Raw genomic sequence first — 16,016 nt, 5'->3', positions numbered from 1 at the left:
TGGTGTGTCTGTGTCGTGTATGTCTGTGTTGTCTGTGTTGCTGTTGTGTCTGTGGGTGTTTCCGTGTGTGTGTGGTGTATGTGTGTTGTAGTGGTGTGTCTGTGTGTATTTGGTGTAGTGGTGATAGTAGGCGTGTGTATGTGGTATGTGTGTGTGGTGTGTGTGTGTGTGGTGGTCTCGGTGTGTCGGTATGTGTGTGTGTATCTGTGTGTATGTGTGGTGTTCTGTGTTTGTGGCGTGTTGTGGTGTATGTGTTGTCGTGGTGGGTCTGTGTCTGTGTGTCGTGTTCTGGTGTATGCATGGGTGTGGGTGTCTGTGGTGTGTCCGTGGTGTGTCTGTGTGTATGTGGTGTGTGTATCTGTGTCCAGCGTGTCTGTGTCGTTGTCTGTGTGTGTGGGGGTGGTCTGTGTGGTCTGTGTGGGTCTGTGTGGTGTGTCGTGTGCTGTGTATGTGTGTCGGGTGTGTTCTGTGTCCGGAGTGTCATGTGTTGTGTGTGTGTGGTGTGTGTGTGTGTGTGTGTCTGTGGTGTGTGTGTGTCTTGTCGGGTGTGGTCTGTGGGTTCTGTGTGTGTCTGTTCTGTGTGTGTGTGTCTGTGTGTGTGTTGTGTATGTGTGTGTGTGTTGTCTGGGGGAGTGTTGGTGTGTGTTTGTGTGTGTGTTTGTCGTGTTGTGTGTGTGTTTGGTGTGTCTATGTGTCTGGTGGTGTCTGTGGTGTGTTGGTTGTGTGGCTGTATGTGTGTGTGTGTCGTGTGTGTGTGTGTGTGTCATGTGTGTGGTGTGGTCTGGTGGTCTGTGTCATGTGTGGCTGTCTGTGTGTGTTGGTGGTGTGTGTTCTGTGGTGGTGTGTGGTGTTGTGTCTGTGTCAGTCTGTGTAATGTTGGTGTGTTGTGTGTCTGTGTGTGTTGTGTGTGTTCTGGTAGTGTGTGTGTGTGTGTGTAGTGTTGTAGTGTGTGTGTGTATGTGTGTGTTGTTGTGTCTGTGTGTTTGTGGTGTCTGTGTGGTGTAGTGTTGTTGTGGTGGTTGTGTGTCTGTGTGTAGTTCTGTGTGTGTGTGTGGGGTCTGTGTGGTGTGTGTATGGTGTGTGTATGTGTGTGTGGTAGGTGTGGGTGTGTGTGTGTGTGTATGTGTGTGTGTCGTGTGTGTGTATGTGTGGTGTATTGTGTGTGTCTGTGTCTGTGTGTGTGGTGGGTGTGTGTGTTGTGTATGGTGTATGTCTGTAGTGTGTGTGGTGTGTGTATGTGTGGTCTTGTCGTGTGGTGTATGTGTGTATTGTGTGTGTGTGTGTGTCTGTGTGTGTGTGTGGTGTGTGTGTGTGTGTGTGTGTGGGTGGGCCATGCGGAGGGCAGCTGGGTACTGTGTGGACAGTGCATCACCCACTTCCATCCTGGGCCCCTAGAGAAAGTCCCTGTTTGTGATTGGGGTGAGCCCCTCCAAATTCACCTGTTTTCTCTCACATGAGACACAAACAGTCCAGCAGGAAGCTTCTAGCACAGGCTGAGTAGAGGCTCTGATTGGCAGTTTTACATGTGTTTGATTAACCAAAACAGGAGGTACATCCAGGCTTGAGACCAGGCCCAGTGACGTCCTTACTCAGATCAGAGTCTAAGGCAAGAAGGGGGTTCAGGGCAGGTCCCGGCCCCAACACCTGCCCTGCCTCACCCTAAAACCAGCTTGAAGTCTTGGAACAAAGAGTGGACTCCAACTCTGCCTGTGCGCTTCCCACCCAGCCCCGTCCTCTGATGGTCAAACCTTCACCCAGCTGTCCACACCCCATCCCAGAGATCCGCGGGTCTGTGAGGTTTAATCTCCCGTGGAGCAACCCAGAGCCCATCCTTGGGGTTTTTCTCTTCCTGTGGGGGACACACACTTGCCAGGAGGGCTTGCCAGGCCTGAGCCCCACTTCGGGGGATGATGGAGAGACCCCTGGTAACCTCGCTCTCCATCCCCATCTCTCCCGGCAGAGCGACTACTCCAGTGACACAGAGAGCGAGGACAACTTCCTCGTGATGCCCCCGCGGGACCACCTGGGCCTTAGCGTCTTCTCCATGCTCTGCTGCTTCTGGCCCCTGGGCATCGCCGCCTTCTACCTGTCCCACGAGGTAAGGCCTCCCCGTGGATCACGCGCACGCGGCTGGTGCACCCAGGCCATCGAGGAGAGCCTGCTCGGGGGCGGAGGGCCATCTGGGGGGACAGAGGAGGGGTACCCAGCCTCACCCCATCAGGCCCGGGACGCATCCTCTGACAGCGGCCACTGGGAAAGCAGCGGGTTGGGAGCCCGGCCTCCACACCAGCGGGACTGACCCCATGTTGGGAGCGGACTTGGTACATACTGGGAATGGAGGCAAAGCGGGTTTGGTTTTCTTTGTGAAAGGCTCACACGTAAAATAGAGTCCAGTCTTGCAGCGCCTGTGTGCTTATCCCAAACTAAGGTTCTGGAGGAAACGGCCTATCTTGGTGGATAACCATGCCCTCCGTGCTTTAAGGGCGTCGATTCCCAGCCCTTTTTCACAGCAAACGTCCTCCATGTGCCTTCACGGAGCCCAGGTTTTGAAAGATTTCCTCTAGCAAATGGGGAGCCTTCATTCAGAAATGATCTACATTCCCGTTTTTATTAATCAAAGGAAGATGTGTACTTGCCAATTAAAGCATGAGTTTCAGCATCACCCGTTATCCCCACCAGACGGGAGATAAAGGCAGCCCCTTCTGCTGGCCCCAGAGCCCACCGCATCCTCGGGGCACCAGGCTCCCTCTCCAGCATCCAGGGCTCTCGGGCCTACTGGCCAGGTCTCACGCTTGAAGCACTGATTCCTCTGGGCTTGAGAACAGACCCCTGGCCTCTCACTGCTTCTTGCCATTTTCTGTACTGATTCGGTTTGTTGGGTGAGTGGAGAGTCCCTTTATGCGTGTTCCCGTGTCCCCTGACCCCCTTTTCCTGACCCCACGAGGAGCAGGGGGAGAAGAGGACCCACTGGTGGCCCCCTGAGGGCAGGCACCTCTTCACAGAGACACTGAGAGGCCCCAGAGGCCCTTCCAGGGGGACATGGCGGGGCCGCTGCTTGAGGTCCTGTCTCTGGAGGATGGACGGGTACGGGGAGGGGTGATGGGGACCGTCCTGCACCGCTGGGGTTGGGTCAGGTGGCTGTTTCACGCCCAGCTTTGACCTGGAGGATCTGTCTGAGCTTCTCTTTTGTGACCTTGTCCCACACATGCCAGAGGCCTCTGCTCTGGGGCACAAGCCGAGGCTGCAGGGCAAGACTCCAGGCTGTAGGGGCCTGAGCAGCTGTGGGTGGAGCGAGGCCGGGATCTCCCAGACCCAAGCAGTGGCCGCGGTCGCTGCGTGCACCAAGGATCGGGACGCACAGCGGGACCCAGACAGATGCCCTCGATGTGCAGATGGTGTCCCCAGAAGACCCGAGGCCCAGAGCCCAGCGCCCCGTGTCAGCTGCGCCCTGAGCCTGGGTTAACGCGCTGCAAACAGGCGAGAGGGTTTCTCCAGGAGAAGGAAGCTCAGGAGGACAGAGCCCAGAGGACAAGGGCCCAAGTGTAACGTCAGCCTCCCCCTGCATCCCAGTCTTGACACATCGAGGGGTGAAGGGGGCGGCCCACTCCCAGCCTCCCAGCCTGGCCTACTGACAAACCCCATCACCCCCAGGGCGTGCCCTCCAAGCCAGAGCTGTGTTCTGATTGCCAAGTTGTAGAACATGACTAATATTTTTACCACGGATTCCACAGGGCAGATGCTCCCTGTTCAGAGAGATGCAAGTGGACATTGGTGTCACTTGTCACCTGCCGGCAGAGGCCAGGTGAGGCCTGGATAAGCGGGGGCTGGGTGTGGGGGGTGCCCAGGAAAGGTTGTCTACAAGCCGGGATGCAGAAGTCACCCCTGGTCTTGGCTTCTCCACGTACCCTGGGGGAGGCCTGTCTCTGGGGCAGGGCAAGCCGTGCACAGCATCCTTATCTAAAAGATGGTAAATATAATAAAAATCCAGCCACAGTAGAGGAGACTGGCACGAGGTCCTTCTTCTCAGAAAGTAACGTTACCCTTCACACCTTAAGAACCTTCTAGACTCGGGCCTGATGAGTCAGGATGTTTAATACGTTTGATGGGAAAGGATTCTGATCATCTGTTAACGGCAAGTGAAACAGTCTCCGTGGAGGCCGCTGGTCACATTCTCAGGCGTGAAGAGCCAGCATTTTGAGGCCTGCGGGGTTGCCTTTGCTGTTGGAATAAGAGAAGGGGCTCTGGGGTCCCCGGCTCTCAGCCCCTCTTTTTCTTGTGCTGTGAGCGTGGACCCCTCGGTGGACACATCTCCACGGGAACTCGCGGCTGAGACCCTGGCACGCGCGTGCCTTCAGGGTCAGCGTGGTTCTGGACTGCACTGCAGGCCCAGGAGACTGGCAGCCCCTGGCACATGGTGCTTCAGCCCAGCCTTGAGCCCGCCAGGCCTTCTGTTCGGGCCTCTTCAGCCTGACTGTAGACAAAGGAAATCGGAATTGTCGGCACACACGTGGGTCCCCAGGTCAAGGGACACCTGGAAGGAGACGTGGGATCTTTTCTCCAACAGATTTTATGATTCGCAAAAGGCCTCAAGTAGCAGTAACAGTGGTGGTAAAAGTGTCAGAGAGGTGGGCATCACAGGCACCTCTGGGCCCTGGCCTGCATTGAACACCGCACACCTGCCTTCTTGGGTGGCCCTGGCCAGCAGTGTCGACACCCCCAGCTCAGTTAGAAAGGCGAGTTGTCTGGCCCACCAACCCGCTACATCAGAGCCACTGGGGGGTGGGGAGGGGGCGTGGAAACGGCTTTGGAAAAGCCCTCCCCCCGCTCCTGATGCTGCCGTAGTCTGAGCAGTTGCACACGCGTGATCTCATGGGAAGTCCGTGACAGGGCACTGCCATCACGTCACTTTGTGGCCATGGGATCAGGGGTCAGTGAAGGCGATGGCATCCTAAGGCCAGACCTGCTGGCGGTGGGGCTGGCCCCCGCCTTAGTGTGGAGGCCTGAGGGCAGCGTTTGTCCACAGCTTCATTTTACTCCAGTGCTAATCATTTGACCCAGCTCCCAATGCAGGCAAGTTTTATACACTTTTTATAGAGGAAGGTGTTGTGTGTGGTTTTGGTGGGTCCACCCAGAAAACGATGCTCTGAACGATGTGGAAGATAGAAAGGACCCCAGATTTGCTGCGCGATGGCTGTGAGCTAGTTGATGTGCCCACTTTATCTTATTTAATCTTGGCAATGAGTCTGAAGGTGGGAATTTATTATCCCCATTTTTATGGACGAAAAGACTGAAGTTTCAAGGGATTAAATAACACAGAAATCAGAGAGGTAGCAAGTATGGATACATGATGCAAATATCAATGCTTCTAACACTTAAAATCAAATTCCCTGCAACATAACTTTGACTTTTATCTGCAAACAAAAATAGAAAAGCACAGTTCTCGCTTCTAAATCTTGTCCCCACCTGCTTGGAGCGTGTTACAGTGAGGAAGAGAAGCCTTCTAGACGGGATCGGGCGCTTACCTGGGCACCTTCACCAGCGGGGCGGGTGTGAGCTTGAGACTGGAGCTGGAAGACCCTCCCCGACTCTCCAGCCCACATCCGCTGCCCCGAGGCCCTGGGTCTGGAGCTCCCGCTGGCGGGAGGCCTGAGGGCTCCGTGCACTACGTCGGCCTCAGGCATCTTCTACATTTGAGCATCTATTATGTCTTGATTTCACTTCCTAAAATGTTTCTTTCCTTTCTTAACTGCATTATTATAACTATAATTAAATGAGAAAAGGGAATTAAGCGTCAGATTATGAATTTTATGAATAGCACCAGCGTTTCAAAGTATTCTTTAGTATTTCCTAAAGGGTCTGTAGCTGTCTTCTGCAGAAGGATCACTAGTGGTATCGTTAGAAGCAGAAATCTCTATTTCTTCTACAGAGACCGTGTTCCTCTCACAACAGGAATGTTTCTTAATTAGAAAATTGAAGGCTGGCTTGAGGAACTTAGATTTTCTGTCACTTGAATTCCCGTTCCTTCCAGCGCTGACAGGAACTCACCCTGGCTCTTTGCGTGAGTGGCCTAGTGCAATGGGACAAAGAGAACAAAGCCCATGGGAGCCTTATTCAGACTCAGAAGTGGCATCGCCTCGTGAATAAAGGATGGAAAGCCCCGGGCCTGGCCCTTCGCGGGGCTCGCCGAGTCCCGGCTGCGCGTGTGTCTGATGCAGAGACCTGCACACCCGTGCTCTGTTCAGTCATTTCGTAAAGACGAACCATGTGGCTTGTAAACGTGGCATCTCTTGAGGGTGTCCAGACCCAGCTGGGAGGAGTCACCACGACTCAATATCGAGTCAAGCTGCTAAATGCTCTGGGCACGCGCCATACGCAGGTCGGTGAGCAGCCAGCACGAACCCCTCCTCCTCTGGGCACCCTGGAGACAGTGCCGAGCTCCCTCCTCTGAGCTGCCCACCAAGGAGGGGCTGCCACCAGTCGTAGGCTGAAGGCTCCCCCCAGGAGGAAGCAACAGAGACAGAGGTGACCTGGGGGGCCAGGGAAGACAGGGCAGGGCCGGAGAGTCTTGAACGCAAACTGGAGTCGGTCTATTAGCTGAGCGTTTTAAGCCAGAGAATAAGGGCGGGAAATACAACAGCATAAAGGGTGGTCAGAGGACACGGCACGGAAGCAGCATGCTCTGGAATAGAGTCAACTCAGAGCAGAAAAGCCTTTCACGAGGAAGCAAGCAGACACGTGTGTCAGGCACTGCGGGGCCTCTGTGGGGATTTCTGGTGCGCAGCCTTGGGGTCGCATGAGACAGATGCAGCGAGACGGGCCGTTCACCTCCCTCCGCCCTCCCATCCGCCAGGAGCTTAGTTACAACAAAGCCTTGAGTGGCAGATGCCTCAGATGCTTTTAGGAGCTGTCACCTGTCCATCTCTAACCATTCATCTCACCAGAGAGACCGGCATTTCCACGTTCTCTTACCTAAACCTTGTCACAAACAAAGACAGATTTTGGAAATGCTCATTTTTTTTTCAAAGTTGTGTGCTTAGAACAGATGCATTACATAAAACTGGACCCCGTGTCCTCCACACACTGAGTGGTGTGGTTTATAATCACCCATAGGTCTGGAGGAAATGTTTTATGTATGTCACCATGCACCTCTTTGATCCTCAAGTTCATTATTCTCCGATGCCCCCTGCTTTATAGTAAGTTGAGTACCGCCCGGTGACTGCGTCTGTAAGCACTAGCAGATTCAGAATTAGCACAAGACCCAACTTCATACGTGAGAGTCACGGGTCCTCTAACAGGTGGAGTTATCATCTGGTTTGGCAGGGTAACTAAGTACTGAAGACATGAACTCTGCTGGAGTCACAGAGGAGGACCTGGCAAAGCCTGTTCCAGCCCCAGGAGGTGTGGAGAAGCAGGAGCGATGGGACCACCTGGGAAGAAAGATGCTACCAAAGGGGGCGAGGGGGTGGGAAGGATTTGGACTAGGCCCACCTCTCCCCCCAGGGTTATGGTGAGGGAGCGGCTAGGCTGCAGGAGCCCCACCAGGCGCGGGAATGGCACTGACTTTGCAGAAATGGAGTATAAACATGACTAGAAGGATGGCCTGATATATCAGATGGATATATTTTAACCTGTATCAGGAAAACATGCAACACAGCTTAATGGTCTGGAGTGATCACTTTCCCCCTCCCCTCCCCCTTCTCTCTCCCTCCCTCCCCTCCTTCCTCCTCCCTCCGATCTCTCCTGCCCCATCTCTATCTCCCTCTCCATATTTGATATGCTGATTGTAGCTTCTGAGAGCTGTTTTGCAACTTCTGGATCTAAACAATTCTGTATAAATATTAATGATCGGGTGCAGCCAAGACAAATCAGATCTCTGATCTATTTTTCTTCCTCCAGAATGCATGCTGGAGTTGAGTCACTGATCTCAGCTTGTTTTGGTGGATAGATGAACAAATGCATCATATCTGTTCTGTTCCCTGGAGTGTATTAGATGGATTTTTTGCAGTTATCGTTTATGCATTGTCTCAGTAATTAGTATCTCGATTTTGTGATTATTTGTCTGGAGCAGAGAAACCCGTGCGTTGATTGTCCAAGGGCAGAGCCCACACAGTGCCTGGGAGTCCAGAGTTAAAATCCCAGGGTGTGTTACATTCTTCCCTCTGGCCTCATGCTCACCTCAAATTACGTTTGCAAATGCGTGATCTTTTTGCTTTTAGATGATGTATCTAAAGCTGTAAGGACATAGCCCCTAAAAGCATGGTTGGTCTTTTCTTTCCCCTCCCTTCTGAGATTGAGGCTCTGCACAGGTCCTATGACATCCCGAGGACCAAACAAAAGGTGCAGTCCCAGGAGCTCTTGCTTCTGTGCAGTGGCCCGTGGCTTCCGTGGCTGTGCCTCTGAAGGCTGAGTCCAGCCTGCCCAGAGCCTAGACACACTTAGCTGAACATGCCCTGGTCCATGATAGACACCAGTCTCACTACAGGCGTCCCTGGATGTGGCCACGGGGAAGGCCAGGCCACTGATCCATCTCACTGTCTGCAGCACGAAGCATCACCTCACAGGCAGGACAGTACCTCCTGTGTCTGGACTCACAAGTATAGTGATGCCAACAGAACATAGAAATTCGGGAACAGTTGTGATGAGTCACTGGTTGATGAGCACATCATAGATTCTCGTGGGAATTAGGGTCATTTGGGGTACATCTCTGATGTTTTGATGTTGACAATAATGAAATTTAAGTCTTTCTCACTGAGAGACCCCTCACTGGACTACCTCACCCATGGGGCCAGCTAGCTGTACATGGACGTCAAAAGTACTGATGACATTACACCTGCACCTTGGCTGTAAAAACTGGTGCAGCGAGAGGACGGGACCCTGGCTCAAGACTCTGGGTGGGCTGCTCTCAGGAGGGCCCCTCTTTTCTTGCTTCCTTGATGAGCTTTGGCATTTTCTGGCACTTGAGGGTTGCATGAATCCCAGACATAGAGCCTAGAAGATGCTGAATTTAGAGCTGGAAAATTACCTTGAGCACAGCATGTACTGTGACCTGCAGAGCATGTGTGTAAAGCTTCCCATTCTTATTTTCCCTTCTCTCCTTTTAGACAGGGGATTCTTCATTTCTAACCTTTGGTTTTATTTAAATGATTGATACATGTAAATAGGAAGGAGTCCTTGAAACGCAACTGCAGCACGTGTTTACTTTGGTCTGAGCTTTGCGTTGCGGTGATGTTCACACACACACGAGGGCAGGGTCGAAGGAGCCCCACGTACTCAGCATGAGCTGGTTGGGGAGAGCTGTGGAGCCGCCTGCCTCCAAAGTAATTCAAAGATAAATGATGAAGCAGCGAGTTCTTAGATGACACGACGCAGATTGCTTAGGGGATGCAGGAAACAGCAAGACTTGTAGGCGGAAAGTATCCTTTAGAACTGGCCCTGCGCTGGGAGACAGCAACATGCAGGTGGTGAATTTGGCCCTGGACCCTTCCCATTCCCCATCCCCCATCCCGGCCCATCCATGGTTCTCCAGGAAGTGCCACAGTTTGGGTCCACTGTGGTGATGGACAGCATCAGCCCTCGAGGCACCAGCCCTGCCTGCTTCATCCAAACTGAGTGGAGGTTTCAAAGCCAGCCTGAACCCCAGAGCTTCCCCATTACTCCCGTTCTGCCATCACTCCAGCCTCCTGCCACTCCTGCCTCCCTCCAAGACCACCGCCCCCATCCTAGGCCCACACTGGCCACCACCACCAGACTGGGTCTCTGGAGGTCCCTTCTTGGTCACCAAGAGCCACAAGAGCTTCTAAGGTATCCAGGATGGTTCACAGGCACAGAAAGTACCAAGAACAGACCGGCAGTGCTTTGTGGTCCTCCCGGGAATCTAAACACAGTGGAGATGGGGTAAGTCCATCTTGAGACCCTGCCCCTAGAGCTCAATTCTAAAATGATTCTCTGCATTCCTGAGATGATTTTGCATCATTTTGCCTGGCCCTCAGAGGTGTATCAAGTGCCTTGCATTCCTCTGGAAATGACATGCAGAGTTTGAAAACCAGAATGGAGCTTGTAAGTGAACAAATCTTCATCCAGAGCCATCTGCGTCCATGTAAGGATTCCTGGGCCTTGCCCATCAGGGGCACTGGGAGTGCGTTTGTGCCTGTCCCATCGCACAGGGGGCAAGTGCTGATCAGACCTGGGAGCCTGAGTCCGCAGCAGGGAGCCTGAGTCACGCTCTGCCCACAGAGGGTACAGCTGATCGCTCTGGTTCTCAGGCTGATTTTCAGGTAATTTGCGGGGTGTCTTGCAAGGACTGATCACAGTGAGGTTTGATTTATTATGCGTGAATGTTGGATGCGGGGTGGGGCACAGAGTTCGGCTGACTCTCTGGAGTCTGAAGGAGGCCAGAGCCCCGAGGGTTGCAGGTCCCCTCAGGACATGTGGCCACTCTTCCCGAAGCTGTCCTGTGGCATCCCCGGAGGCCGGAGCCCGGGGTGCAGGGAAGCACCCTCTGCTTTGCCTCTCGGAAGTGTGTCTGTCCTGCAGCTGAGGCTGCTGCAGGGGCAGGAGCTGGCGGCTCAGCTCCGTGGTCAAAGGGCTGCTTCTGTCCTGGGCCGGCTCTCAGGCACGGTTCCTGGAGGAGTGTCTGGAATCTGCTCCCGGGCCTGGACCTGGAGATGCTCAGGGTGTTCTGGGCACCTCCATTCTCGGCCTAAGAGCCTGTCATGAGAAAGGCCAATTCTTAATGAAAATTCTTTGGTACTCTTTGTCACCACCTGTGACCAGGGAGGCCCTGAGTAACTAGGTTCATTTCCCCAGAGGGCGGCCCTTCCCCAGCAGACAGGAGCCATCTGACTCCAGCTAAGGACTTGGGGGTGTGGGTGTGCTGTCTTTACTCAGGAGAGAGGACTTTGCCCTTTGGCACCAGGACAGAATCAGATGTGCCCCCAAACACCCCGCCATCTGATCGGGAAGACCGTGACTCTCTGCTGGGGCCCACCTGCTGCCCTGGGCTCCCCACAGGCGCGGGAGGAGATGGGACGCCCCGGGCCCGACGCAGGCTCCCGGCGAGCTGTAAAACCGAAGAACGGCCTGGGCAGCAGGACATAAAAGTGTTCTTGACGCAGCCTGCACTAACCTGCAAGATGATTAACTTTATTTCCCAGTAACTTAACAGAATTCAAAAGCCAGGGGAAAGGCTTAAAGCAGAATCAGCTTTAGCTATATTTCTAAATATATCTAAACTCAGAGCTCTTCCCCCTCAGCTCCCAGCAGAGGATTATAATAATCGTTTGTCATGGTCAGAAAGCTTGGCTGAAGGGTTTCAGCTCACGGTGGTCTGTGGATGGAGCGCGTTGGCCACGGCGGCGCTGCAGTCCGGCTGCATCTCCAGGATGTGGTGTTCGTGGTGTGTGGCCTGAACAGGAGTTTAGTAAACACACTCTGTCTGCTTGGTTGGCATAAAGACAGAGACGGGGGAGCAGGTCCAGGAACCAGAGGCCTGGCCAAGACAGCTCTTCCCCAAACCGCCCGCTCTTCTTGGCTGAAAAGAGGCACTGTGAGAGGGACTCATCCAAGTTCCTAGGCTGAGATTCTGTGGTGGTCAGGGCAACAAGTCCACTGAGACCTCGGGAAGCAATGAGGAAATGGGACGAGGAAGGGTTTCTGGCCTTCGGGAAACAGTCAACCCTCCTCGGTCCTTCTTGGAGGTGGTCAGGGAATAAATAAGACAGACCCATGGTTAAAGTCTTAACTGACAAGCTGCTGTCAAGGAGGAGTCCTGCCTCACCCATTTAAATGCTCAGAATAGAGTTCTTTATTACATTGAGATTAATGTAACCCGACGGGCATGTCGGGGAAAGCAATGAACAGAAGGTAACAATACCTTAGAGCACGGATCCTCAGATGTTGCAGCAGTATTGCTCCCAAGGACTTCTGTCCCCTAGAAATTAGTGGTTTATTTTCAAAGGAGTTCTTTCAGTGGCCTCCTTTAATAAACGAAAGCATATAGTCGAAATCAGCCAATGAGCTGTACGCATTTATCAAATTCTTAACGACGTTAGTATCTTAAGTAGGTGAGGCAACTTCCTCGATGATGTTTTAACATCTGTTTAATCGGCCACACCTCAACACCCTAACTCCAAGGGACAGAGCTGGGAGGACACCTCCGTGGGGACAGAGCACCAGGAACCCCAATGAGCCCACACGTCCTGCTCGTGGACCCGCAGAGCTGACTCCTCCCCTCCAGGGTCTCCCCTCCTGGGCGGCTGTGCGGCGACACAGGACACAGTCACCCCCACATGCCGTTCTGAGATAGGCACCCACTTCCACCCACCTTCACCCCCGTCTCCTCCTGTCCCCAGAGTCCTGGATGTCCTTTCAGCCCAGGGAGCTCGGAAACCTGGATCATCTTGCCCTCCCCTGGGGGGATTGCCTAGACCCCACGAGGGCAGGCAGGCCATCCGGGACATCCACGGGCTTGGTGGGAAACGGGTTCATCATGATTTTCACTAACTTCTCACTGAAATTCAGCATTTCTCCTGTTTGTGAGCATGGCCACCAGCGCCAGGGGAAAACTGTTTACTTCAGAGGAACCAAAGGGCTGATCCTGGGGGAGCCAGAGGGGTGGTCCTGGAGTGGGGCTGGAAAGGTGGTCCTGCAGTGTCTCTGCAGGTCAGAACGCTGGGACTCACTGGCACCAAGGGCTCAGCCTGTCTCCTTCTCTTTCTGGGGTCATTTCTGACCCACAAATTATGCTCCTACCAGCCCGTTTCTCTGCCAACCCACAAAGCCCCAAGGAGAAAAAGACATCATCCCAACAGCAGTTTCACTACCTTTATATTTTACTCTCATCTTTGAAGCTGGAAAAAGATGCTCTGTATTAAAATGTTCCTTCCCGCTGTGCATAATGCTAATGTCCTCCACACAATAAAGCTAAGGGAATATTTTACATGCTGAAAGTAGCTGCAGTGACCTTTCTTCTTCGTGAAAGAGTCTCTTCTTTCCCTCATGGTCCTTCCCCTCCTCCTTCGCTCTTTTTTTCCCCCTTTGCATGTCAGCTCTCAGTCCCCTATAGCCAAGTGACTGGGCCATCTTCCAGAAACAACAGCAAAGAAAATTATCAAAGGACGCGGAGGAAACAGACACACTTCTTTCCTCCAGTTATGGCCTCTGCAAAGTCCTAGATTCTTGGAGGAGGAGACTGAGATCTTGGGATGTAGCTAGGAGTGCAGGTCATACCCCGGCCCAGGGCCCTTGTCTGAAGCCCCCTGTTACTTAGAACTGCCAGAGGGTCTAGAGGGAGGCTGTGGTCTTGAGTTTATCATTTTTTCCAGGTTTATTGAGGTATACTTGGCAAATAAAACGGCATATTACACTTCTAGGAGGTGATGAGAGAAATAAGACAGAGGTTGGCCTGCTTGTACCTGACCCGAAGGTGGGACCCACCAAAAGGAATTGTCTGGAAGGGGTGGGAAATACGGAAGAGCAAAGTTCAGATGAGTCTGTTGTTTCTAACTGCCCGGCCAGAAAGGTACTTTTCTCCTAGAGATTTTGCTTGTTTCTTACAATGGAGAAGAAGGTGGCAAGAATATTGAGGCTTCCAAAGGGACAGACACACACAAAAGGAAGACCAGAGAGAAAGTGTGTGGGCCCAAGACAGCTCTCCCCTCCCCTTCTCTGTCTACCCTCCGTGTGTTCCCGTCCACAGCCGATCTCATGGGAGCTGGTCTTTACGCGGCATAAACGGGCCATGCACGCGCATGCACACACACGCACACACACACAATTTAAGGACCTTACCCATACCTGGTACTTATTTTTAATGTTTGTAAGTCAGACAGATATGGTGGTGTCACTGTATAATAGTATAGCCCTTACTGACTACAATGCTTTCATTAGCTTATCAGGCTACAAATCTCCAGGGACAGAAGGATTGTCTCCTAGACAGTGACTAGGCACACCTTATCCCAAGTCACACGCGATGTGACCCAGCCTCACTTTCTTGTCTGACTTCACAGAGGGTAGAGTTTCCAGTTGAGCAACACTGAGGTAGAGAAGGAGTGAACCCGAGCCTTCTGCATTCAGACCCTGCAGGGACCAAGGAGCACCGTCAAGGTCTGCACATGAGGAAACTCAGGCCCCGTGTCTAAGTGGACTCGTTAAAAGTATACCAAGAAATAAGAGGTACAAACCCCAGCCTCCCCAGAGAAATGCCCTCAGACTTTTACGGAAGGGGTGAACCCTGCTGCCTTGGGGAGCAAACTCTCGCAATCTCCCCGCACTTCCTCCTGCTTCTGCAATGAGTGTTTTGCACACCACACCTGCTCCTGGCTTTCTGATAAACCTCTGCGTTTTATTTTGGGTGCTGATCCAGTTATTCCTGCAAAGAAAACTGCCCTGAACCTCGTGGCATGAAATGACCTTTTCATTGTGCTCATGGTTTCTTGGGTTGGGGATCCGGGAGGCACCATGGGGAAGGCCCGTCTCTGCTCCTCAGTGTCTGGGGTCACTCGAGGCTGGAACGTCTGCAGCGTCCTCACGCCCACGTCTGGTAATTGATGCTGGCTGTTGGCTCGGACTTGACCCAGAGTGAGCACAAGGGCACCCAGTACCTGGCCTTCCCACGTGGTCCCTTCACATGGGCTAATTTGCGTTTCCTCACAGCATGGTGGCTGGGCTCCCAAAGCAAGTGTCCCAAAAATACCAGAGCAGATCATGAGACCTTGTTATGACCCAACCTCTGAAGCCATGCAGCATCACCTCCAGCAGACCCTGTTGGCCGAGGCCTTGGTAAAGTTCTACCCAGACTCATGGGAAGGAACATAGAGGTCAAGGATCTAGAAGAATATGAGGGATGGAAAACACTGCAGCAGCCGCGCAGGGACAATATAATCTACCACAGCTGCGTTACAGGGGTGAGAGCAAAGTACACGCGTAACGTGTTTGTATTATTAGGTTCATCAGGAAGTGAATAATGAGAGAACAACTTTCTTTCCTAAATACTATATTCAGAAAGAAAATAGCAAATTAACAAAACTTCTGAGACCTAAAATGCCTTCTAATAGTTTATGAGGTCATGACATGATTATAGTAAAAAGTAAAGGGCATTTTTACTCCAAAGCTATTATACTTATCAAATGCACACTGGTACACGTGACAATGATGATGAAGACGTTGCCTAGTGAAGACAGAAGGGCTGAGAGTCTGGCAAATCTTCAGTTAGCAAAGCAAACAGCATTGTGATGGTAAGGCTAAGTGACAGCATTAAATATTCTAAATGATTTTTAAAATAAGCTAAGTTAACATATTTCTACAAATATCTACAGCCTTACAGTATGTGTGTGTACAGGAGAGGAACAGAAACTACCTCAACAAAAGAGACCCGCCTTAAAGCATTTGTTAATCTCCAACATGCATCTCATTTGTTATCCTAAAAGCAAAGTGCTGCAGGGTGGTCTCTGGCAGGCTTTTGATGGGGGCGGGGGGGGGGGGGGGGGGGAGAGCAACGCTACTCTGGAGGAGAGATGGAAAGACCGTGGAGTTCATCCCTCTTTGTGGAGTGCACCCCTGGCCCACTGTGCACTCCAGTTACAAGACTTAGAGGGTCACAGAGCTTCCCCTCCCCCATACCCTTCTACCATGTGAGTATAAGCTTCCAGTATGATAACAATGGATGTGAGCTGGGGGACATGAGATGTATACTCTGTTTGAGGCAGTACACAGGAAAGCCCCAAAGCCAAGAGGAAAGACAAAAATAAAGACATTCGAAGAGGTACCTAAAGCTACAACAAACATCAAACATGCTCCACTTCTTGCCAACTTAACATAAATTCTCACACTAAAGACCTATTTACTTTAATATCTACTGCCCTATAAAGATGTCTTTATTGCAAGGCATGCTAGAAGTCAAGAAAAGTCTGAAGAGACAAAGCAATCATTAGAACCAAACTTGATTATGACTCAGATGTTGGAATTATCAAACAGAGGATTTAAAACAGCTGTGTCCAATATGTTAAAAGCTCTAAAGG

The 16,016-nt window shown here is 52.2% G+C and overlaps 1 protein-coding gene across 1 annotated transcript in view; it reads left to right on the top strand.

Annotated features, from left to right (window-relative positions):
• SYNDIG1 (synapse differentiation inducing 1) overlaps positions 1-16,016 on the top strand; it is a 121,495-nt gene that overhangs the window by 85,807 nt on the left and 19,672 nt on the right. The window contains exon 3 of the mRNA XM_029220408.1: positions 1,961-2,098. Coding sequence (XP_029076241.1) covers positions 1,961-2,098 — 138 coding nt within the window. The remainder of the gene's footprint in view (positions 1-1,960; positions 2,099-16,016) is intronic.

Source organism: Monodon monoceros, unplaced genomic scaffold (assembly GCF_005190385.1).
Source record: "Monodon monoceros isolate NGI ecotype Baffin Bay Population unplaced genomic scaffold, NGI_Narwhal_1 Super_Scaffold_13, whole genome shotgun sequence".
NCBI lineage: Eukaryota > Metazoa > Chordata > Mammalia > Artiodactyla > Monodontidae > Monodon > Monodon monoceros.
This window is presented reverse-complemented; position numbering and strand designations above follow the sequence as displayed.